The 26903-nt window shown below is 41.5% G+C and overlaps 1 protein-coding gene across 2 annotated transcripts in view; it reads right to left on the bottom strand.

Moving 5' to 3' along the window:
- NUDCD1 (NudC domain containing 1) overlaps nucleotides 1-26903 on the bottom strand; it is a 204385-nt gene that overhangs the window by 137618 nt on the left and 39864 nt on the right. For both annotated transcript variants that reach the window (XM_075582430.1, XM_075582427.1), the window contains exons 3-4: nucleotides 16201-16386; nucleotides 8997-9180 (exon numbers count right to left, since the gene is read on the bottom strand). In XM_075582430.1, coding sequence (XP_075438545.1) covers nucleotides 8997-9180; nucleotides 16201-16386 — 370 coding nt within the window. The remainder of the gene's footprint in view (nucleotides 1-8996; nucleotides 9181-16200; nucleotides 16387-26903) is intronic.

The following is a 26903-nucleotide window of genomic DNA, read 5'->3' as shown; positions in this document are numbered from 1 at the left end:
GTAGTCTCCGGGTCAAAACAGGAGTGGTAGCAACCCTGGCCATAAAGCATCTTCCGGCGCAGTTACCATATGTGCCTTATGGGATAAACTTGCTTAGTAGATATAAGCTTCAGTGCAATTTAGTCATTCGCTTTTTTATTTTACCAGAAAATGTAATATAAATGCGTTAATTTTGCATGTGTACTGACTAATTGTGTATATTATAATTATAAGAACCACATATCGTCATTGTGGAGGTAAAACTCATTAAGTGCCTTTTTGACAATAACTCACTAAATGCACTTCCCGACTTGGAATTTCTTGATTTTTTTTTTTTTTTTTTTTTTTCAAACGTTTTTATTAGGCATTTTGGTTTACAGACATAGAAATACAATTACAGCCTAATACAATAGAGGTTTTAACAGTGTATAAGAGATTAAAAAAAAAAAGAACTTTGCCAGAAGAGGCGAGACCTCAAGACCACTTAGTGGCCTAGCAAACTAGAGGCTGGAGAAAGAGAGGGGGAAAAAAGAGAGGTGGAAACGAGGGGGGGGAAGGGGAGGGGGAAGGGGGAAAGGGGAGGGGGAAAGGAGGGGTGGGGGGAAAGGAGGGGGTGGGGGGGAAGGGGAGGGGGAAGGGGGAAAGAAGGGGGTGGGGGGAGGGGTCACCCACGCCCCCAGCCGCCGGGCATCGTCTACCAGGATTCGGAGTTATCTTTTTGTGCGAGTATTGAGATTAGGTGGATTTTGAGTGTGGTTAATAATTTCTTGATATTTCTATTGAAAACATGCATTAAGTGCCTATTTAGTCATACTTCAGAGTTATCAAAACATAAAACTCATTAAATAGGATTTTGAAATAATGTCAAAAAGATCATTTAATTGCCTTTTCCACAGTACTCAAAGAATGTAGTAAATGACTTTTACCTCTGCGACGACAATATAATGCTAGACCAAGTACTAGCGCTAAAGGAAATCTCGTCAGAAGATTTATTTCATTCAGAACGCTGTAATGTTTGGGGAACAGAAATATTAGCGCTTGTAAACAAAATACTGCTTAAGACGTTTATGACGCTATAAATGCTGAATAATGTCTGAAGTCGTAACCTACAAGCTAGCATGTGTGGAGTTATAAAATGAGAACAGAAATGGCTTTGCAAGTGCATAGTTAACCTTATGTACAAGTTAAACGTACGTACGATCAGTAAAACAATTCTTAGCATGCTAAAATCACAACTTGAACTACACAATGGAAATGCCACATTTAGAATAGACACTAAGCAGTAGCTAGAACACTTTTCTTTTTGCTGGTGTGGCATCAAACCTTTATTAATCTTGAGGGGAAACCGTCTCAAAGAGCACAGGAGAAATATTACTGATAAAGATGGTGGGGAGACTTTCTGACTCAGTCGCATTAAAAGCAGAAGCAAAATTATTCAAGTGCTTGTCAGTACTCACATGTCTCTGCCTACTCTGAGGGCATGAATAATTATTAGAGCATGAAGAAAATAGAACTCACTGTGAAGCTTTTATCCTAAAAGCAAGAGAAACGCCCATTACAATTTTAGTTTAAACAGTGATGAGCATGGGACAGATTTGAGCATTTCTGCAAATGTAGAGGCAGCTGGCTTTGGTAAGTGACAGTGTCTGGGATGAAAAAGAGGGATGTGTTAAAGAAGACTCACAGATCTTCAGAGCTGAACGTGAGAGACAGCATTTAATAGCAGCTGATGGATCACCAAATGTTAGATTTTATTTTTTTGCCATCTCCCTATTTCCTAATAATTAGATAAGAATTCCTATACATACATATATATATATATATATATATATATATATATATATATATATACACACACACATATATATATATATATATATATATATATATATATAGGGAAAGGGGGGAAACAACGGCGCAAATGACTGTTAACTGTATAATTAATTTGAGCATAAGTAGAATGGGGGTATGGTTTGCCAATGATTCTGAAATAAAATGAAGAGAAACAAAATATAGTGAAGTACGTTTAGTTAAAATATATGCGCAAAAGTAGATCGCTACTTACAAAGTAGCAGATGTAAACAAGCATGTAGGATATTATAATCCTCTCCGTCCTGCTGCCTGAAGTTGCTGTATGGATCCTTCACGTGGAACGCCAAGAAGCGCCGTGCTGGTTCTCCTCTGCCTCCTCTGCCTGCAGCCCTTCTCCGTGACTTCCTGGTTGATCCTCTGGTCTCGCGAGACTAGCCCGCTGACGTCACTCCGCCGAGATTTTGGCCGAAATTTGGATATAATGTCCAGTAATGAGCAGGGGGTTCTGCTGGCATGTGATGTTGGATAGGGATGCTGAAAGTTTGTCTTAGAGCCTCCTCCCTACTAGTTTCGTCCTGGAACTAGGACTTCATCTGGGGGATGTGTGTCTAACTGGTTGTTACTTAAATAGCATATACATGTCCCTGATAGGTTAATTAGATAACCAGTATTAGGATATATATCACAGGTGGACACAATTAGTTCTGATATCAATATACAAAATGCTGGCTAGTCTCGCGAGACAAGAGGATCAACCAGGAAGTCTTTTGCATGAATACAAATTTATGCAACTGTTCAGGACAGTTGGATTAAACCAAGAACAAAGTTTTATGAGTCACTACCACGACACAAGAGAACTCTCTTCCCATGAGTGCTAAAGGCCATGTCTATACATACTATGCTTTATGTATGCACACACAGCTGTCTCCTACACATACAATTACTCTATGTAATTCCATCCCTATATAAAAATAGGGACCACATAGTATCTACACACACTTTTAGTAATGCAACACCCTCTTACATTTCCACACCTATCCACACAAACATTTTGTAATGCGCTGTCTACACTGTGGGCTCTATTTATTTATATTTACACACACACACACACATACTCTTACATCCCTCATATTCAGGGACCATTTAACACCTCAAGTCATAAATCGCACACTACACAGGGTGGAGGGATGGGCTCTGGTCACATTCCAAGATGCACTGTTTTTGAGTAAACCCCTTGCCTGCTTTATTCAATGAAACATCGCCGGAAGAAAGCTTGCACAAATAAAAGCATGTCGTTAGCCACAGAACGGTATTGTCTATTCATTTTTGATATATATATATATATATATACACACATATACATATACACACACACACACACACACACAGAAGTATTCACCCACTAAAAAAGTTCCCATTTTTTTGGCACCTGAGCATACTCCACGACGCTTTCAAATGAGACTTTACATGTACAGGTGCAGCAACGAGTCTCCAAACACTTGCCTTTGAAAATCTGGGGCAATCTCCCAATAATGCTGCAACATTTCTGTGACATTTCTGCAAACAGACTAATGGCCCATCGGATTAACACAGCGGGGGTCCCTGGCAGTCTCATTCAGTTTGAAGGAGTATTCTTTGACAAAGGCCTTTGCCGAAACGCATCAGAGTTGTTTGGTCTGGCCTATTTTTGTGGATGTCTCTCTTAGTCACCTCCGAATAAATTTGATTTTTTACTCTTGGTGTGCCGTTTCTCCTGCTGTATTGCCCTACCTGCGGTGCTCCACTTGTCCCTCTCGTGAGGTTACTTTCTTTGCTGTCTACTATCAAGTTGGATGCACGGCCTGTGGAGCTTCTATTTCAACTAACATTGGATGTGCGCTCTGTGGAGCTTCTGTCTCAACAAACAGTGAGTTACCTTTGGAGTTCTATTGTGCCAGATAGCTTTGTAAAGCCTATATGCTCTAAGTAGTCTTATCTAAGTATGGTGGTGAAAAGGTGCACATTACCTTTTGGTTGTGCTTCCCCAGTACTCCATAAATTCCACTCAATGATTTAAGCCTAAGGTTGAGGTGACTACTATATTATGAGCTACGGGCAATTAATACGATCAAATACTGTCCATGCTCTTAATATATGAGCAATGTGCACGTCTATATCATTATATTCCAATGAATATTATGAATCGCTCACACTAAAGGACATTAAGAAGATATTTGATGATATTCTCTACCTGTGAATTGTTTCTGCTGCACCGATAATTGGACTGTATGTCTGTTTGTATATTCTTATGAGCTGACAGCGGTCACCCCAAACCTTTAATAAAAGGAATCACCAAGGGACTGTTCATCAGGCTTAAACACAATTGCTCTAGCCATGATGATTTTGTCTCACAGTCGAAAGAATTTTACAACAGATTCTTGGCTAGAGGTTACGAAAGGGCAGATCTCCATAGGGCATATGAAGAAGGGGCATTGATGGAAAGGTCCACCATGTTTCAGAGAAAGTCTCACATTAAGGGTTTCGCTCTCAAAGCAGCACTCTTTATTACACAATATAGTGCACAGGCAGAGCAAATCAAAAACATCATTAAATGTCATTGGAACGTTTTATCAGTGGACCCTGCTCTCAAACAGATTTTCCAAGAGGGACCTAGGTTTGTGTTTAAGTGAGCTAAAACCATTGCTAATCATGTTTCTTCCAGTTTATTTGAGTCTAAGACCACCAGTGGTCCCTCTTTTACAAAAGTGTCTCATAGATGTTTGCATTGTAAAATTTGCAAATACATGAAGACAGGACCAGATTTTGCTTTCACAGTGACGGGTCTGCAGTTTGGAGCCAGAACGTTTATCAATTGCAATACACGTTTTGTGGTCTATCTGCTGATTTGTCGCTGTGGTAAGCAGTATGTACTGTAGGGCGTACAACCAAAGCCCTACAAATTCGAATCATGGAGCATGTACGTCTCATTGTTAGGGGGGGGGACTTAACGCACCCAGTCTCCAATCATTTTTCATGTTGCAATCAAGTTAATCTAGATGCTTTTTATTTTTCAGGCATTGAGCACGTTCCACCATCTGTTAGAGGCGGAAACAGAATTAATGCTCTAGACCGCCGGGAGCTCTTTTGGATATTTACCATGAGGATACGGGTTCCTCATGGCCTCAACTCTGGATTGGGATCTTGGCCCTTTTTACGAGGACTAGAGTATGTTCCCTCATCCAAGTTCAATATATAATAAAATAAAAAAATATTTTTTTTGGTCCTTATGGACATAATGGGTTTAGTTTTTTTTTTTAGTTTCTCTTCACTTTCTTAAAATGTTTGATTGTATAAGTGGGGGGTCTAAGTCTATATATAGCCTATACACATATTCGGGGGCGCGCACACGCTTCGTGATGACACGGCCGAGTACCAGGTGCGACGGCAGGCAGTCTACAGGTATGTTTTGTAATTGGTTTATTCAGGTATGATTCTCCTATAAATACACTCCTGATCCTTTAATATGTATACCTTGATAAAGAGCCGAGGCTTGAAACGCGTTGGTAGCTGACCATTACCATGACCATTAAATAATCAATTTTTTATGGAATGCGCACTTTTCTAATTTTTTTTTCAAATATTTGATGTCCATGAGTAGTGTTGTTATCTCCTCCTTCATTCATCTATCCATTGCAAATGGAGGCACACTGTGAACCTTGGGAACCAGGGACATCCACGTGGATGCAGCAACATTCAAGTGAGTCCACTTTTGGTTGAATTTGTCCCTAGCTTATTCTTATCATTGGACTATAGGTATGTAACGAGTGTAAACATTGGCTACGGTTTCTGGACTGTGTGTTTACATTTCCTTCACTATCATTAGTGTTAGGTAATGAACCGTATGCCACACCGAGTACCTGTCCTATACTTCAGCTATTCATTTCAGAGGTTTGATACAGGAGTACATCACCTTTTTTACTATTCTTATTGTGTCTGTACATAAAGAGGTCATTAGCACCACACAAGCTAGCTATTTTATGGTTGGCCTTAGTAGAGTAAGAAGAAAAGATGAAGGCTTCACTGTGCTCAAAACCAGACACCTACTGTATTATATTGCATGAGGTACAGAAAATTGAAGAATTGGTGTAGTAAGCTTCATCATTAACAAGATATTGAAACAAAATAGTGGAGCATCATTCAATTGACAGAACAGGAAACGAGTGGCGGCGCACAGCCAGAAGGAACTCCACCAGGCAAAGTAATCGCAGTACAAAACTTCTATTTTATTGGCACATGAAGGTAAAAAAACACCAACGCGTTTCGCGCGGGAGGCACTTTATCAAAGAGACTATGGACTCTAATGGACTTTCCCCTGCTTTAGTAGTGAAACCACTTCCGTCCCACCTGTCCGTCAGACCAATCGCTCATCACGCTATTCCTTGCTCGTGGGTGTGGGGGACAGAAGCGGAACACTACCGTAATGCAGTGATCAGTGTGTACCGTATATACACATAAGGCAGCCACAGTGTAGCACAAATAGTGTTTAGCATAAGTAAACAAACAAGCAGGGGAAGCAGGAGAAAAGAAAAATAGGACAAATTTAGACTATACATAAACAGGTCTCATACAGTACGTTTAATAAAAAAAATCCTCGTTATAGTGCATATATCTATATAGGGCTAATAAAAACATATATAGTAAAAGATTGGAAAATTCATAATCAATCAGTTTAAATGCACATATTCTCTGAAAACACTCTCCAATGTTTGTCCTTCGATTCTGTAGACTAGTATAAAGAACTAAGAGGGAAAGTGGCACCATACGTCATGGAGAGGGAGGTACTTTGGGTATTTAGGTAATCGTGATGTTTGTATGTGTTACTCTTTGATAAAGCGTGGGGGACCACGTGAAACGCGTAAGAGGTGCTCTCGATGTTTTTAATGTGCCAGTAATAAATATTTTGTACCGAGAAGAACTGCAGTCCGGTCTGAATATTTCCTTCTAAGGCAGCTGCACCGACTCTCACAACTCCTTTCCATGCCGAATCCATGCGGGTAGGAACACACCGACAGCGCCCGTACCTCCACAGTATTACGAGTGAGTAACCTTTTTGTTACATTGTAGTTCGCATCAAACAATAAAGTTACAAGCTTACCACCACACACCCATGTAAGATATACCTGACATACAAGGCTATTGGGTGTGTATGAATAGTGGTTTATTTGCAAGGATTTAGGGCAATGATTTTGTGCATATCTACTGACACTGTGGAACATTGTTCGTTATGGGCTTATTAAGCTGTTTCAATTAGAAGGTCAAAAGGTTTCATGTGCTACACATTGCACACCTACATTCATGGACATTAATCTTGGGCAGCATCGCAAGGGGTGTATTCCCCTATTTTTTGTCAAAGATGATATCATCTTTGGCCCTTGTCGATCCATGTTGTGTTATCTGAGAGACCAATGTCATAAGCTACTGTACTGTATATCGGTAGGTACAGCAATGCATACACTTAATTCTTTTTAAAAAGTATATTTTTAGCAAGTTTTAAAACCCAAAAAGTACCCATTCAAATATTTTCAATGTTATAAAAGAGGAATTAAATATATAATTTCATACTGTAGCATAATTTTTACACTTTAAATACAATTCATTTTGAGCAAAACTGCCAATTTTATTTTTTTAGTTTGCACAATCTCATTGGAAATAAGTCAACACTATTCCATAATTGCTTATTAAAAATCCCAAGATATAAATATTTGATCTCTAAGTCACAAGAAATAGAACAAAAAAGCATAGCTGCATTATTACAGTACATATTGCATTTGCAAGCTGCTTCTTCATTTTGTTTCCTAGGAGATTTCTTCCAGTGTATATAAAGTTAGAAGTCGCCACATGTCTTTTCATAAATAAATGGGGTGTTGTATTGCAATCAATAAATCTATTGGAACTATTTATGGGAACTGGAGCGGACCCCAACATTTTCGCAAGTACAATGATGGTTGTTTATTCAAAGGTGATTGCTTGTTAAGGAGCGCCCTCTAGTGACCTAATGTTAAGGTACTGTACGGCAAAGATGCAAATCACTCTTTGCTACATACTGTACAGTACAGTGGACATTTTCACTGGTGTCTTGGCTCTTAAAAAAAAAAATGCAGCTTTTGATTTTGTATATTTGTATTATTTATTTTTAAACAGTTGACAGGATTTTTTTTTTTTTTTTTTTTTCAAAGTTCGACCATTTTACTCAAAACAGGCCCAACGGCAAAAAAAAAAAAAAGAATCCGAGTATGGGTCTCTCTTGGGTTTTGAATCAGATTGCACTAGTTTGATTCAGAGTTCAACTCAAACTTTCGATTTTTCAAACAATTCGACATGGTGTTCGAATTAAACTCCCGAATCCGCAAAGTTGGGATTTAGAACACACATTTACAGACGTCCGTGTGTTGGCCTGTGTGCTTATTTTTCTGTTCATTATATACATTTGTGACCCCCTTCTAGAGTACCTTGAATAAAATGTTGTAATTATGGTGCATGATCCTTTTTTTTTCATGTATTTTTGCAAGTTAGGCCCATAAAGAGAAGAGATGAGCCATTCTATATAAAAAAAAAGAAAACAAAAGTGAAAACAAAACAAATCAAAGGCTCAATGGCCCAGTCTGTGTACAATACAGCATATATTGGGGCACAGTTACTACAAATATAGGAAAACGCATGTAATAGTAACACAAATATCCTTCAACATAAAAAAGGCACCCGTTTTTTTGTTTCTTTTGAAGTATTATTGGCAAAACGCAGCAAATAGCTGAAATCACAAAACAATTAATTAGTGCTCATTATTCCATTAGTGCTGTAATAACATGTCTGGAGTTGATTAGATAATGAACACAGACTAAAATAACGAGTATTTGGCAATGATCAAGAAACAAATATCAACCCAATTAGTTTGCTTTACATGTTCCAAAATAAAAGTAAATAAATCCGATCACACACACACACACGAAATGCGACTACAGGAGAGAACAAGGAAATGGGAGAAGACAAGAGACAGAGGGCGCACTCCAGCTGTAGAGCACTGAAGTGGGCAAAGTAATACGCATGTTAGAACCCACGGATTCATTAGCTTTGTCCAATCACTTCATACACCATTTGAACTCATTTTTTTTTTATGTACAGTATAGCACTTCCCCATATTCAAGTGTTTACTCTGAAAGTCTCATTACCTTCACTGTTTATCCTTGCAATTGAAACCCATTCCAAAGAGACATGGAATCCACTTCCTTTGATATCCAATTCATCTTTTTCAATAGACAGCAAAAGGACCTCGATAATATGCAGCTCAGCATGAGCAAAGGACACGCTGTGCACTACAGTAAACGGATTTCCGAGTTCCTGATTAAACATGATCTGCAACAAAACAAAAAAATTAAAAAGTGCAACATTAAGCTCCAAACCATATCATTTAGGGTCAGCAATTACAAATATAGAAGAAAAAGGGAATAAATAAAAAAGGATCCTTTGGTTGCCAGCTCAGAAACAGTTTTTGGTTCAGAACAGTTTTAGAATTGTAGATTTACTTTAAGTCCAAGTAATGATTTTGTACAACGTTGCGCTCAAGGTAGTCTGGTCAAATCAGTGCAATGTACACTGAAATAAAAAACAATAATAATAAAAAAAAAACAAAAGCCGCCCACGAAAAATGGGGCGAGTAAGAGGTCTATACAGATACCATTACACAGAATGCTCACCTAGTGTCGTCAGATATGTGCCAATGTACGTTTTGCATCATGTGATGCTTTTTGAAGGCGTAAAAGTCTATGACATCACAGGATAAGGAGTCTGTGTAATGGTGTCCGTATTCTGTGCACCGCGTACTCACCCAGTATATTCATTGACATCTTCCCTTTTTTTTAAATTGAAAACTTAGTAGCCGGACTCCTTAGCTAGCCCTTGTAATTATCGGAGCTTGCAGTCAGTCTCTGCTATATCATGCAGTCACTAAGTATCGACATTGCTACCCTTTCCCTCGTTTATAATAAAAATAGCAAATCTGCAATAAGAAGGGAACGTCGGCTAATACAGTCTGAACTTAGGTCTATCTACATGTATGTACTTGGAGAAAAGAAATCCCTTAGTGGTGCACTACTGCCAAAATAATGAGTTCTTTTCAGATGCTAAAACTTACATTTTATTTGGCATGGTTAAAAAAAATCACTGTATTTAAGAGCACATTTATCTGTTTGTTACGTATCCCGCTGTATTTATTTTAACCATGCCAAATAAAATGTAAGTTTTATCACCAGAAAATATTTCATTATTATTTTGGTAGCAGTGCACCACTAAGGGATTTCTCCAAGTACACACCTGTACATTTTTGTTATTCTATTAACATCTCAGGTAGCACACACTGCGTGCAGCACATTTCATGTTCAAGCGAGGTCTCCTTATATCTGTCCCCAATCTGAATACTAAATAGATTGCAAGCTGCTATCTTTATTTCCCCTTTTTTGAGTAGCTCAGTGATCCCAAAACAGGGTTCCGCGGCACCCGGGGGTTCCGTGAGAGGATCAAAAGGGTTCCGCGGGATTTCCCCCCATCTCCCAGGGTAGGGAGAAAGCAGGGCTGTTGCTAAGAGGCTGGGCAGTGCAGTTTCCTAAATCTTGATTGGCTGCATTACCTAGCAGCAGCCAATCAGGAGGAGGTGTCAGGAGCCTGGTGTGGCTAAGCTGATGAGGAAGCAGCATGGGGGAGAGAGGTGAGGCTGTGTCTGTCCTGTGTGTATTTGTCCTGTCTTGTGGTGTGTGTGTGTTTATTTTCTGTGACTGTCTCTGCCCTGTGTCTCCTGTGACTCTGCCCTCCCCTATGTCTCCTGGGACTCTGCCCTCCCCTATGTCTCCTGGGACTCTGCCCTCCCCTATGTCTCCTGGGACTCTGCCCTCCCCTATGTCTCCTGGGACTCTGCCCTCCCCTATGTCTCCTGGGACTCTGCCCTCCCCTATGTCTCCTGTGACTGTCTCTGCCCTGTGTCTCCTGTGACTCTGCCCTCCCCTATGTCTCCTGTGACTGTCTCTGCCCTGTGTCGAGAAAATATTGGGGTAGACCCCAAAGAGTAACTAGTGCTACAGAGCATATACCTTTAAATTCAAAAGAAATATATTGTTGAGTTCACTGCTTAAAACCGGAACACATAATGTCCATTGTACATGCTTGGAGCTTGGGCATTAACCCCTAGGTGAACCATGGTTTGGCAGGGGCAAAGAGAGTTGTTTGGGAGATATCCTAGGACCCTTCCCAAACCTCTAATATGCACCCAAAACACTATGTACCGATGGTATTGGGGCAGCTCACTTTAAAGCATTTTGTACTCACGTATATCCTTGTTTGGGACCGGGTAAGTGTGCTCCAGCTGGGTATATGTAGAACGAAATCACCTTGTACCGGGAGTGAAGATGAGTCAGCGGGCACTACGGTGCAGGAAATACTCCAAGAGGCTGGACTGTACTGTCAAAAAAATCCTTTATTCAAACATGGTTTAAAAATTAAGAGGAGGGAAGAGAGCCCCTGCACCTCTAACGCGTTTCACTCGTACTCGAGCTTTCTTTGAGAAAACATCTCTTCCCTCCTCTTAATTTTTAAACCATGTTTGAATAAAGGATTTTTTTGACAGTACAGTCCAGCCTCTTGGAGTATTTCCTGCACCGTAGTGCCCGCTGACTCATCTTCCCTCCCGGTACAAGGTGATTTCGTTCTGCCCTGTGTCTCCTGTGACTCTGCCCTCCCCTATGTCTCCTGTGACTGTCTCTGCCCTGTGTCTCCTGTGACTCTGCCCTCCCCTCTGTCTCCTGTGACGGTCTCTGTCCTGTGTCTTCTGTGACTGACTATCCTGTTGTGGGGGTGCCTCAGTAACGGAGCACTGTGATTAGGGGTGCCTCAGTAACAGAGCACTGTGATTAGGGGTGCATCAGTAACGGAACACTGTGATTAGGGGTGCCTCAGTAACAGAGCACAGTGATTAGGGGTGCCTCAGTAACGGAGCACTGTGATTAGGGGTGCATCAGTAACGGAACACTGTGATTAGGGGTGCATCAGTAACGGAACACTGTGATTAGGGGTGCATCAGTAACGGAACACTGTGATTAGGGGTGCCTCAGTAACGGAGCACTGTGATTAGGGGTGCCTCAGTAACAGAGCACTGTGATTAGGGGTGCCTCAGTAACAGAGCACTGTGATTAGGGGTGCCTCAGTAACAGAGCACTGTGATTAGGGGTGCCTCAGTAACGGAGCACTGTGATTAGGGGTGCCTCAGTAACGGAGCACTGTGATTAGGGGTGCCTCAGTAACAGAGCACAGTGATTAGGGGTGCCTCAGTAACGGAGCACTGTGATTAGGGGTGCATCAGTAACGGAACACTGTGATTAGGGGTGCATCAGTAACGGAACACTGTGATTAGGGGTGCCTCAGTAACGGAGCACTGTGATTAGGGGTGCCTCAGTAACAGAGCACTGTGATTAGGGGTGCCTCAGTAACAGAGCACTGTGATTAGGGGTGCCTCAGTAACGGAGCACTGTGATTAGGGGTGCCTCAGTAACGGAGCACTATGATTAGGGGTGCCTCAGTAACGGAGCACTGTGATTAGGGGTGCCTCAGTAACGGAGCACTGTGATTAGGGGTGCCTCAGTAACAGCACTGTGATTAGGGGTGCCTCAGTAACAGAGCACTGTGATTAGGGGTGCCTCAGTAACACAGCACTGTGATTAGGGGTGCCTCAGTAACGGAACACTGATTAGGGGTGCCTCCGTAACATAGCACTGTGATTAGGGGTGCCTTAGTAACGGAGCACTGTGATTAGGGGTGCCTCAGTAACAGAGCACTGTGATTAGGGGTGCCTCAGTAACAGAGCACTGCGATTAGGGGTGCCTCAGTAGGGGAGCACTGTGATAAGGGGTGCCTCAGTAACTGAGCACTGTGATTAGGGGTGCCTCAGTAACGGAGCACTGTGATTAGGGGTGCCTCAGTAACGGAGCATTGTGATAAGGGGTGCCTCAGTAACAGAGCACTGTGATTAGGGGTGCCTCAGTAACAGAGCACTGTGATTAGGGGTGCCTCAGTAGGGGAGCACTGTGATAAGGGGTGCCTCAGTAACTGAGCACTGTGATTAGAGGTGCCTCAGTAACTGAGCACTGTGATTAGGGGTGCCTCAGTAACGGAGCACTGTGATTAGGGGTGCCACAGTAACGTAGCACTGTGATTAGGGGTGCCTCAGTAACGTAGCACTGTGATTAGGGGTGCCTCAGTAACTGAGCACAGTGATTAGGGGTGCCTCAGTAACGGAGCACTGTGATTAGGGGTGCCTCAGTAACGTAGCACTGTGATTAGGGGTGCCTCAGTAACGCAGCACTGTGATTAGTGGTGCCTCAGTAAGGGAGCACTGTGATTAGGGGTGCCTCAGTAACGGAGCATTGTGATAAGGGGTGCCTCAGTAACGGAGCACTATGATTAGGGGTGCCTCAGTAACGGAGCACTGTGATTAGGGGTGCCTCAGTAACGGAGCACGGTGATTAGGGGTGCCTCAGTAACGGAGCACTGTGATTAGGGGTGCCTCAGTAACGGAGCACTGTGATTAGGGGTGCCTCAGTAACGGAGCACTGTGATTAGGGGTGCCTCAGTAACGGAGCACTATGATTAGGGGTGCCTCAGTAACACAGCACTGTGATTAGGGGTGCCTCAGTAACGGAGCATTGTGATTAGGGGTGCCCTGAGAGAGAAAAAAGGTTGAAAACAACTGAGCCAAGTACTAGAAGCCTCTAGTCTATTTATACTATATAGGCAACAGTATATACTAGCTCAATTGCTACAATACCTTATAGAAATTACATAATAAGAAAAGGGGAATTGCCACTAGAAGTCACTAAGTTACTAAAGTGTATACTTAGAGCAGCAGAACATGTGAAATTTAGTTTTTTGTTTGTTTTTAAATCAGTTCTGTAGTATTTCATGTGACTGTGTTTCTGTTTTTATTGAACTTAATGCCACTTTAAATGAGTTTTGAAACATCTTTTGATATCCTCAGCAGGTTTTAGCCCACTTCCTCAGCAGGTTTTAGCCCACTTCCTCAGCAGGTTTTAGCCCACTTCCTCAGCAGGTTTTAGCCCACTTCCTCAGCAGGTTTTAGCCCACTTCCTCAGCAGGTTTTAGCCCACTTCCTCAGCAGTGCATGATCCCTGCAACACTTTCCTGTTTGGGACAATTTGTTGGAAATGTTCCCAGCAGTCTCGGCTGTAAACTGTAATAGATAGTGTTACCTAAGTAATATAAGGATACACTGACTGGAGAAGCCATTATGTTGGGCACACAGTTGTAGGACGAGATGAGGGAGCGGTATATGTTATATGTAGTAAAAAATAGTAAAATGGAAATATATAGAGTTCTCTCAGCTCAGACAGTCACAATCTCCTCTTGAAGACAGGAGGGGAGTGGAGATTGTGACTAGCTGGTCTGAGCAGAGAAAACCCCGCAGAGCAGTGCTGCCGTTTGCCGAGCGGCCGCTATAGGGAGCAGCACGGGCATACCCACAAAGCGCCTCACTCCAAGTGCCATCTTAGGCCTCAGACACGCTTACCGCTGGCGTGCTGAGGCGCGCTGAGGCTCAGGGAAAGCGGGTGCTTTCCCTGGCCTTGCGGTTGCATACCGCAAGCGCTCTCAGCAGGCCGTCAGGGGGCGGTCCGGGGGCGGGCGCGTCACTGGCCGGGGGAGGGCCAGTGACGTCATGGAGCTGGTTTGCCCTCATTGGGCGAATCGCTCACGTGACCGGCCTGTCTCGCCTGCAAGCGGGGGAATTTTAAATTCCCCTAAGACCTGCGCTTCCGCAAGCGCGCGGAAGCGCAGGTGAGCCCCTACTAAAGCCGCTCTAATTGCGGCTGTAGGGGCTCAGTGCTGAGCGGGAGCGCGCGTCAGCACGCTTCCGCCAGCAAGCACCAAACATGGCCAAGGCCTTAGACAAAACTGGATCTTATTAACACACAAATACTTTAGTGTGACATGCCTGTTATACTCATACTTATGCGAGTATAATGTTTGAAGATTGGAAAGTTATTTCTTCTATCGGTCATCTGCAGTACTACTCTTTAAAGTTACATGTTACTATTTTTTACATATAACGTATCCCGCTCCCCCATCTCGTCCTACAACTATTTGCAAGAAAAAAAGAAGACTCTTTCTTAATGAAGTTTGAGTGGGACACTTTTGATGATGTTGTATCATTTAAGGGTAGCCAGGTCCCCTCCGGTCCCCCGGTATAATGGTGTATTCCCCTTACCTCCGCTGACATAGGGGGTGATGCGGGAGGCGTTGGGCTGTTGCAGGGGCGAGCGCATCGCCAGAGGCTCCAGCGGCTGCCTCTGCAGGGCGCCGCCATGTTAGGTTGCGTGCGCGTGCACTCGTGGAGGTCCGCACATTCGCAGAGAGATTTGCGGCAGCCATGCCCAGGTACTGAACACATTTTCATCATATTTAGAGGGTTTCATTGTATTGTATTGTATGTCTTTATTTATATAGTGCCAAAAGTGTACTCGGCGCTTCACAAAATATACAGTACAGGGAATTAAAATAATACATTAAGCACAGCAAAATCAGACAATAGGAAAGGAAATCCCTGCCTCGAAGAGCTTACAATCTAAGAGGTATGATGGGAGACTTACAGAGGCAGCAGGTGAGGGAATAAGTGCTTTAAATAGCAGTGCTTGGCCACAATGGGTGGTAGAAGTGGCTGAGTTTGGGACAGTAACCATGAATGCAGGCAGTTGGTGATGCTTAACTTGTGGGGTCAGTTTTATGGTTAGTCAGTATTAAATCAGAAGGTTAACAGCATTTACAGGGGAAGAGGTGGCAGGGAGGCATGGGTGAGATCAGATGTTTATGTCTGGGTTCAGGCTTAGGGGAGATCCCCAGCAGCAGGAAGGAGTAGATAGACGGTGTGAATAGAGGATTTGTGTGGGTGTTTTTTATTGAGGGGTAAAGAAGTTGTTGGGAGAGAGTTGTATAAATAATGGTGCAGTGGGGAGCAGGGAAGTTGTAGAGAACAGAAACGCTCACAAAGGAGTGAGGAAACAGTAAACAGAAAAAGCAATAGGGAGGGCACAGTGAGATGCAGGAGGAGAGAGTCCAGGTATTGGAGGATAGGAAGGTTTCAAATAATCACAATCACAGTTTCATGTTGCAGGTGTTCTACATTTGCAAAGCTGAAGAGAAATCTGCATTTGGCACTGGGCATAGTGAGTGAACAGGGGCGGAACACAGATTGTAATTAAGTTCATACTTGAACTCGGAGCACAACAGTATTAATACAACTTATTATGTTACTTTAAAGAAAGCTGTCAAAAAGGTGACATTCCTACTCTGACTGGGCACAGCAGGAAAGCAAACACTCACCTCCCACTTTCCATCTGCAGCGTCTCCCCGCTTTCCAGTTCTAATGAGATACAATGTTCCTGTTCCATCTGACAGAGTGACCCATGTAGAAGAAGTGAAATGCATGGAGGCACACAGCCGATTATCACAGGCACTCACATCACTCGGTAGCCTGAAAACCTCCCTAGGTTTTCCCAAGGCAGCATCCTTCATTTATATATATAAAAAAAAAAAAGAAAGGGAGGACATATTTAGTTTCAATTATATTTTTAATGTTAGTAATAACTATGGTACAACAAAAACTACTTTTTTTTCAAATATAAAAACATTGCATCCAAAAACTGAAATCGATTTGAATTGAAATGTGTTAACTGTTCATGGCGTATTATGACCAGACAAGGGTCTCAGAGCCCAGAATATATTATGATATAATATATTGACATTTGAAATAAATGGGTCCCAAAAATTAAAGCACAGTGAGCCAAATTGTTCAGCAGTAACATTTCAGTAATGATGATGACAAAGGGTCTCTGAATTGACTAATGTATAGGCTTTTTTTTGCCTCTACAGATATATCTATATACACACACATATAGATAGATAGATAGATAGATAGATAGATAGATAGATAGATAGATAGATAGATAGATAGATAGATAGATAGATAGATAGATAGATAGACTGCTATATACTGTATCAGCTCATGTAAACAAAACTTCTCTCTCAGTAATTTGATGCATAATATAGTACCAGCAAATAACCCTTCTGCACATTGTTTTCCTGTAGTGAGCACGCACAATTGGCAAAATAACTTGGACTTACTTATTAACATTACTGTTTTTCTAATGTTCCATATTTATATTGAAAAAAAAACAGTAATTTTTTGCATGTTAGTGCACTGTGCGTGTGAATGTGTGCACGTGTGCGCAAGTGTGTGAATGTGTGTGCAAATGTGTATGAGTGTGTGAATTTGTATGAGTGAAAGAAAATAACTCTGGCACATAGGAGTCGCTGTAAATGAAAACTATATGTGAGAAGTTTATAGTAAGAATCAAATCGGTCCTCAGATAACAATCAAATTGTTTAAGCAATCATATGCATATTTATTAAAACCTTTTGGTAAAAGAACTGTAATTATGTTCTACTTGAACCCAATATAGACATGTTACAGAATACACATTAAAAATATATATATATTAACGCGTGGCCAAAACCGAGCTGAACGGTCGCTTGTCAGCTCAGCTCCACAGAATCAAAATAATCTAAGGCACAAAAACGCCTAATAAAGCGCTTTTTCCAGCTCCTATAGTAGGAGACTAAAGGACTTACACCTGCTGTTTGACCCTGAGACCCTCCGGCAGACGGACCGCTGCGCAAAAGACTAAGGCTACGCTTTTAGTGCTGGCGACGCCACGGTCAGGCGTAATGAGAGTTTCTAAGCCCAAGGAACCACAGCTGTGAGCAGCACAAAAGGTACTTCTTCTTCCAATCTTGATGTCAGGGGAGGGTTATTTAAAATCGCTCTACTAGTGAGGTGTTGGGACAAACCACATTGGAAGGAAGAGTTAGGCCGTGCTTATACCGAAAACTGCAGACGCTGCACGGCTCAATAACAAATTGCTACAATGCAAGTTTACATACCTCACGCGACGCATGCGCAGACACGCGCTGCAGGGTGGCAGACAGGAGACCAGACACTGGATTTTGTTTTCAGAAGGCGACGGCCGCATCACGTGAGCAGTTCACGCCTCCCTGTCTCTTCCAGTTACCTCCTGAGATGATGATGATATATATATATATATATATATCAACTGTAAATATTCCTGTATATTCATCTGCATGTCTTAAGACAGGTCTGCAACCCTGTCTTTCACCATTATCACCCAGCACACAGCACCTCCACTGCAGCAAGGGATTAATGTGAGCTTGAGATAAAAGCATGTCATTTCCCAGAATCCCTTGCTGCAGTGGAAGTGCTGTGTGCTGGGTGATAATGGTGAAAGACAGGGGTGCAGACCTGTCTTAAGACATGCAAATGAATATACAGGAATATTTACAGTTGCTTTATGCTTTACTGTGGAGGGTTTTTGTCACTTTTTTTACCCACCATAACATATATATATATATACATATACATACATATATATATATATATATATATATATATAATCAAAGCCTGTGAGCAGAGGATTGGAGGCCCACACAGCAATAGTTGAATTGTTCAATAAACCGGATTACATTGCATAATACTGGTCAACTGTGGTCAAATAGTATATTCAACAATGCCTTCATTTTCATGCTCAATATGGCCATACAAGCAATTATAAAAACCATACAGTTGTTTTCACAAACTATAGCAGGGGCGGCCCGTCCATATAGCCAAACTTGGTGGTCGCCAAGGGCACCAAGTTAAGTGGGGCGCCAAATTCCAGGAACAAAATACAAATAAAATAACAAAGATGTCATTATTTCAATTCCTGTGCACGTACAGAGGGAATATGAATTATAATTCATTTCTCAACAATTCTGAGAATTTATTAATGTAAAACCTTTTATTTATGGCAAAAAAATAAATACTGTAAATTGAGATATAGTCCACCTCAATGTTTTCTGCTAAATATTAGTCACGTCAAGAAAGGTGTAAAATATTAAAGGTATTAAAGGAATTTAGATATAAAGCCAGAAATTTGCAGCGCAAACAATCCTGGAGTGATAAGTGTATGTGTGATAATTAAAACAAAGCTTACATAGGGGAACCCCTCGGATCCAAATCAGCATGTGGTATAGAAATCAAATAGATCTAAATCTGCTAGGACTGTTAGAGAAAATGGGGAAAAATAAAAAGCGAGAAAAAAAAAATTAGTGCGATACCGTCAAAAATAAAATATTGTATTGAAGAAAAATGGCAACTCACAAACAGATTAAATATAAGCCTCTAGATGATGTCTCTCAGGAGAGGTGTAGATTCCAAACTCTCCTCGCTTGTAATTGTGGAGGACGGTAAGAGTCCTTGGAAGTTGCTGACTTCAAGTCGAAGTTAGCAGCATTCTTCCAGTTGATGAAAACTCCCATACGATGCATTTGCAAAGGCAGTGACGGTCACCCCGGGCTGATTTTATTCTGTTCTGTGTGTCACTTGTCCTTGCAATATCTGTTCTTCTACAAATTCTGTTTGCTTAAAATCACACTTTAAAAAAAAAAATTTTTAAGGAAAAATATTAAAAGGGACATTTTTAGCAAAACTACAGAATGCTTGGTTAGTTTCAATATATTTCTGGTTGAAGCAGCAAATACTACTTTCCCCCTCTTTTTTTGTCTTTTCTTTTTTTATATGTAAAGCATGTGACAATGTATAATTCTACATTTTTACCTAAGCCGGCAATCGTTTGGGGCTCCTGTTATAAATCTGTCAAAATCCGGATTGTGTGACTAACGAAATGGCCACCTTCTAACTTTGTGCTGCAGTCTGTGAAATGCTGCAGCTGATATGCAACATTAAATTACTAAGTGTAACACATTGTCTATTACTCTGAAAGCTGTAACAGTAGCCTGCTGTTTGGAACACAGCAACAGATCTGTTTGTGATACTTTGTTGCCAAAAGGACAGAGCTAAAAAAGTTGTGTGCCAGAGCCGGTTTCAAAAAGAGTAAGTGAATATAACTTTCTAAATGGTTGCTGTAGCAACCAAAATGATGATCAGAACATTTAAAAAAAAAAAAATCATTAAAAATGGCATTATGCGTTAAAAAAAGAGCAGACAGTATTATCAAATACCACAGAACTCATTTTTTAAATATTACACCATTTACAATATCCTCAATGGAATAAAATTACGTTCATACCACCGTACCCAATTTAACATCCTGCCGTGTTTACTGCATGCAGTAAAAAAAACTTGTTTCTGTTAGTTCGTAATACACAAGGGAAATTACCTTTTTCAGCATGTTATGCTCTCCTATAAGCTATTTCACAAAGCAAATTCACATGGTTTCAGAGATGATTAAATATTAGTAAAACATGAAATGTCTATTTCCACTATACAGGCATACCCCGCATTAACGTACACAATGGGTCCAGAGCATGGATGTAAAGCGAAAATGTACTTAAAGTGAAGCACTACCTTTTTCCCACTTATCGATGCATGTTCTGTACTGCAATCGTCATATACGGGCATAACTGATGTAAATAACGCATTTGTAACAGTCTCTATAATCTCCCCGCTTGCGCACTGCTTCGGTACAGGCGAGGACCAGGCACGCAACTGCTCAATGCGGACATAACCATGTAGAAATAACAAATCCAAAGAAATAGGGGGAGGGGCTATGAATGTTTGTGATGTCATATTACGGCATTACCTGATACATAACAAAACAACAGTCACATTTGTAAGGTAACTTCAAAAAGAGTAGAAACATCTTTGTATAATTAAGGCACTAATGGTTTGGCATTCTGCCAGGCTAAAATGTAAAAGTTCTAGTCAAACATCCATCAAATGTTATTACAAGAATGAAAGCACCATTATTGGGTGGGGAGTTTGGCCTAAGTCGCTTGATGCATTAGGATAAGAAATGATGATGAATACTTTATTATACAGAAAAACGATGGCTATATTGTTCTGATCCCAAAGGGTGATTTAATATACTCCGAAGTGGCCAATTGCACCATAATGTATCGAAAGCCCAAAATCGACTGTAATAGTGTTTGGGCCAAACACAGTGTGATCAGCTGCTTTGGAGTGTATTGCATTACCCTTAAATATGGGGTAATATGATAATAGTGCAGGGGTTCTCAACTCCAGTCTGCAAGATCCCCCAACAGGCCAGGTTTTCAGGATATCCCTGCTTCTGTAATAGTGTGAATACCATTCACTATTTGTTAATAAATTGTGATTTGAATACGAGTTACACAAATTCCACAAATTAACATTTCTTACAGAGATATACAGGGGCAAGAAAACGTTTGTGACCCCATTAGGATTTTCACATATTTCAAACCTAAAATGTTATTAGATCTTAACCCAAGTTTTAATAATAAAGATAACCTGATCAAACAAATCACATAAAAACATGATATTTGTTCAACATTTATTTATCCACAATTGATTCAATATTAAATATCCATGTGTGAAAAAGTATGTGAACCTTTAGATTCCATGGGTGGCGCCCCCATGAGCAGCAATGATTTCAACTAAGCATTTCCTATAACTGCTGCTCAGTCTCTTACACCAGTTTGAGGAATTTTGTCCCATTCCTCCTTACAAAACTGCTTCAACTCAGCGACATTTGAGGGGTTCCTTGCATAGACAGCTTGCTTCAAGTCCTGCCATAACTTTTCAATGGGGTTTAGGTCTGGCCTTTGACTAGGCCATTGTAAAACATGGAATTTCTTCTTCTGCAGCCACGTTTGTAGATCTGCTTGTATATTTACTGTAAGATCATTGTTTTGCTGCATGACCCACTTTCGCTTTAGCTAGAAGACAGATGGCTGGACATTCTCCTCTAGAATCTTCTGATACAATGCAGAATTAATGGTTGTGTGCCAATGACAAGCCACCCAGGTCCTGAGGCAGCAAAGCAGCCCCAAACAATCACACTCCCACCAACATGCTTGACGGTTGGGATAAGGTTCTTCTGTTCGAACGCAGCGTTTGGTTTTCGCCAAACACAACATTTCTCATTGAGGCCAAACAGTTCCACCTTTGACACATCTGTCCAGAGAACATTGTTTCAGAAGTGTTGTGGATCATCTACTGCAGGGGTGAGCAAACTTTTTATGCCGAGCCCCCCTTTTCATCAATGATATTTGTCGGGCCCCCCCTGCCTGATGTGAACAAAAATCACATGAAAAAAAAAAACAAGTTTAAACGGTATACAATACAAATGTGACTACAAATACATATAAATACTTACATATTTCAACATTATATCGATATGTACGATATCATGTGTGACAATCTCAAATAGATTCTCATTATCTCCTCTCCTCAACCCCCTATGACTGCGGCCCCGCTGGTGCTGAGCGCGCAGTAATTGCCGCTTTTACTTACATAAATCTATATGTGTAAGTCCCTGCTCATGTGCTGTGCGGGCACGCACGCTCACTCAAGTTAGGTGCTTGAGTAAACAAAAAATTAACTTTCAAGCGTGCTCAACTTGCCTGCAACAACATCCCCACCTCCACGCGCGCTTGCGAAATAGCCAGGACACCCAGCGCTCATGCTTAGAGAGCTGGTGACATCACCGCTTTCAAGCATGAGCGCGGTCAGCGCCAGCGGGGCCGCAGTCTTTCTATTGACGTCTATAGATACCTGCTGCAAATGCATTCTTTAATATTGTTTACATTTTCAATGCTTAGTTAGGGACATTAATTATTATCCCCCATGGACTGTAAAGTGTCTGTAGAACTGCAGGGTTATAGCGACCAGAAGACAGTAGGACAGGGATGAGAGAACCATGAATGCACTCAAATCTTATTCTCAAATTCATTGCACTTGTCATAACATTTGGAGCTGTAACATGTTTATGAGATGGATCACTATCTGTTTATTTGGCTGGTATCTGGTAATATTTGTTTCTTTTGGTGCACTGTCAATATCACACAGGCAATTATTTGGGGGGGGGCATTCATTCCACCCCATATCTACCTCCCTTCCCTCTTCCCCCCCTTTTTGTCATCCACCCTCCTACTTAGCAGTATTATTTTGTATACCTTTTTTTAACTGTTATGGGGTGTTTTTCCTTGTGTTTCAGTAATATTAGAGTACATTGGGTAAAATTCAGATAGCCTACCCTTTCTTGCAATTTCAGCTGTGCCTCCTGTCCTGTGTGACTGAAGAGAATTGCAAAGCAGGGTGCCAGGTCACGAGCATTAGCAGGAGCAGAGTGCTGCAGGGCAGGCACCAGAAGCAGGGACATTCCACGTCAGACATGCCTGCTCCTCCCCTGCAGTCCTCCTGCATTCTTGCCCTCTTCTTCCGATCCACCAGCTACTCTAACAGGGTTCTTTTGCAGCTGGCTGTCATGCCCTCATAACCAGACTAATACATCCCCCCTTATAGACCAGGACTACAAAACACTGTGAGCCAGAACATACAGCTACATACATATAGAGAGGGTACATTCCCTGATATATGAAAAGTTAGTAGATGTTTCTTTAATCCTGAAACAATCGGTGCACTTTGTGCCTGTTGAGTGATTTCACTGTATTGTAGTGGATCTCTGGACTGTGACTGCACCTTTAACTGGATGTCGTAAGGGCGAGGGGGGGTGATGGAGTTCGAGTTTATTTATTAGCAGTCTGTGCTCTGTCACTGACTAAACAACTCTTCCAATTCCACACAATGTACACTGAATGCTGACCTACCTTATGCAGCAAGCTCAGTACACACAGCCCTGCTACACACACCTGACCAGCCCCTGATCTGTCCTCTTCCTGCTCTGTCTGCACAGCGCTGCTACAGGGCAGACACAGGAAGCAGGGACATTCCACGTCAGACCGCTGGGGCCTGCTCCTCCCCTGCAGTCCTCCTGCGTTCTGGCCCTCTTCTTCCGATCCTCTAGCAGCTCTGACAGGGTTATTTTGCAGCTGCTGTACCTCCGCCCCCCCTCCATCATGTTCTGCCGCCGCCTGCACACAGCATGTTTCGCCGCCCCCAGGCTGCACCGGCCCTGCGACCCCCTTAAAATATCTTGCGCCCCCCAGTTTGCGCACCACTGATCTACTGTATCTGCTCTTTGACGAACTTCAGACGGGCAGCAATGTTCTTTTTAGAGAGCAGTGATTTCCTACTGGCTATCCATCCATGAACACCATTCTTGTTCAGTCTTTTTTTGATAGTTGAGTCATGAACACACAGTCAAGGCGAGTGTGGCCTGCAGATCCTTGGATGTTACCCTAGGGTTCTTTGTGACTTCCTGGATGATTTGCCAGTTTGTCCTTGGAGAGATTTTGGTAGGATGAGCAATCCTGGGTAGAGCGACTGTAGTCTTGAACTGTATCCCTTTGTAGACCGACAGTGGATTGGTGAAGACCCAGATCCTTAGAAATGGTTTTGTAATGCTTTCTAGACTAATGAGCATCAATAACTGCTTTCCTGAGGTCCTCGTAAATTTATTTTGATCGTGTATGACATGTTTCCACACACCTGGATGATGAAAACCAAACTCAAAGTTTCTGATCTTTATATAGGGTGCGGCCACCCAAACTCATCCATGAATATATACCTAAATATTTAAACACATGATTCTAATCATTCCCTTTAACTTACGTAGCTGATAAAACCAGGGTTACACTTATTTTTGCACATACCCCAATTCTTAATTTCTCATTGTTTGTCTAATTCATACATCATTTTGTTTCTAAAGACATGGACTTGGTTAATATAAGCCCTGTTGGGAATTTAATAATAGACTGTTTTTGATTCAAGGTTATACTGGAAAAACTATGGCATTTCTGTACTTATCATTGGGGTTCACAAACCTTTTCTCGCCACTATGCATAAGGCCACATGACTGGAAAAAGAATAAGGAAACTTGTTTTGGAACAAAGTATTGGTTAACAGCTTTAATAATGGATGTAAGAAAATTAACAATCATGGTTCAGTGACTTTTGACAGTGTACCCATTCCATTATTCTTCACTGTGTAGGCAATATCTACTTATCATAAAAGCACAACCAACACATAGGAAAACATAACTTTGAATAATGAACAAAAATCTATGCTTATTTACAATTGCACTATTACAGAAGTTTGGAGTATCCAGGACTTCAAATATTTTTTTTTTTTTAGTACCATTCCCCTTATGTTCTCTAAATTTGTTTGCTGATTATTTACCACTATTCCCACACTTTATGCCCGACTTCCCTTCCTCTCCCCAATCCTTGGATCGATCCAAAGCTCCCCTTTACCTTAGCTCTCAAGTCGATCTCCTATACAGGCATACCCCAATTTAAGGACACTCACTTTAAGTACACTCGCGAGTAAGTACACATCGCTCAACAGGCAAACGCCAGCTCACGCATGCGCCTGTCAGCACGTCCTGAACAGCAATACCGGCTCCCTAACCGTACCGAAGTGGGCAGACTATAGAGCCTGTTACAAATGCTTTATTTACATCAGTTATGCACGTATATGACGACTGCAGTACAGTACAAGCATCAATAAGTGGGAAAAAGGGAATGCTTCACTTTAAGTACATTTTCACTTTACATACATGCTCCGGTCCCATTGCGTACGTTAATGCGGCGTATGCCTGTATAGGTTTTCCTAAACAGTGCCGGTTCTATTATCACATATGGCAAGTTGTAAAGTTTAACAGAAAGAAGATAGAATAAAAGCAACACATTTCAGAAACCATATGCCTTTAATCTTCTAAAAGACTTCAGCCTTATACACATTCATCCATGTAGTGTAGGGGAAACTAAGCAAAGAAATGGATTTGCTCAAGGTACAGTACAATTGTTTTGCAAGGATGCATTGTATAGACTTGCCATTTAGAAAATCACAGACACGGTAGAATGCAATGTTCATGTGGTAAGAGAAAAACATCACTTAAAAGACCTACATTAGGAGAAAACCACAGTAGAAAGATCAATACGAGTATGAAAGAATGAGCTTAGTACACCAACCGAATGCTAAGGATGAATAGGTTTATCCTCTTAAAAACAAAGCAAACAAAAACCGTTGGTTAATAGGACGCTATAATTATTTCAGAATCTCTTTCCTACAGTCACCTAGTGCTATAATGTTAATGCTTTTTCTCCTCTTCCCCCTCACCCCCTCCCCAAAAAACAAAGAAACATTGATAACAAGGTAAATGTAATGCAGTAAGAACATTGAATATTCCCTCTGATGCACACTGCTCATTTAGGGGGGGTTAGTTTTTTTTTGCAGTAAGCTTCCATACTGCATCAAACTGTGATTTCACAATTGTTTTCTTCTGATTTCTTACTGTGTCCTTAGATGGTTTGTTTACTCAATTAAACTTTATCCTCCCTCTCCACACAGCCTTGATTTTGCTTATCCTGCTGTGATGGCATTAAATTGCCAAGTTCTTGTTACTTTATGAAAGTTTCTTAAAAGTATTTCTTAATAGCTGCTTCCTTAACTCAAACTCAAAGAATGAACATAGTCCCTAGCGCACGAGGTGATCACGTTTTGGCAGTCCGAAACTCCCCCTGCATGCTAGCAGCTGATCGCGGATGCACTATGCTTAGAATTTGCTGCAGGAGTAAGTGTGCCGTCCATACAGCCAAGATCTTGCTTGATATGCATATCAAATCGAAGGCTGAAATTAACAGATGATACCAGCCAGTCTTCTGAAGTGCCCAGCTATTGCTGTTTTGGATCAGGACTACCACCGGGTGATGTACCTTCTGAGAGATTGTCTCTTATATTTCCAATCCCCACCTCCTTGTTGGACTCTCATACATACCGATGCCAGGATTTTCCATCATTGTCACCCATTATGGAGTGGGTTAAGCCCCAGATGAGTACTCTCCTGAAAATGAAAGACTTTTCCCTTGGTCAGGACTGCACGAATATACTCAACCCAGGGAGAATTTGGCCATCGCCCTGAGTTCACGATGTCTCAGCAAATAGACACGCGAATGTTCGGAGAAATTAAGATTTCAGACACAAAAGCAGTTTGAGCTTATAGGGGTTCTGTATGTTTTACGTGACAGTATATATTATATTATATACTATATACAGCTGAACCCCGTTA

This window comes from Ascaphus truei, chromosome 2 (assembly GCF_040206685.1).
Source record: "Ascaphus truei isolate aAscTru1 chromosome 2, aAscTru1.hap1, whole genome shotgun sequence".
Classification (NCBI taxonomy): domain Eukaryota; kingdom Metazoa; phylum Chordata; class Amphibia; order Anura; family Ascaphidae; genus Ascaphus; species Ascaphus truei.
The sequence above is the reverse complement of the archived record's forward strand: the minus strand, read 5'-3'. Positions and strand labels throughout refer to the sequence as shown.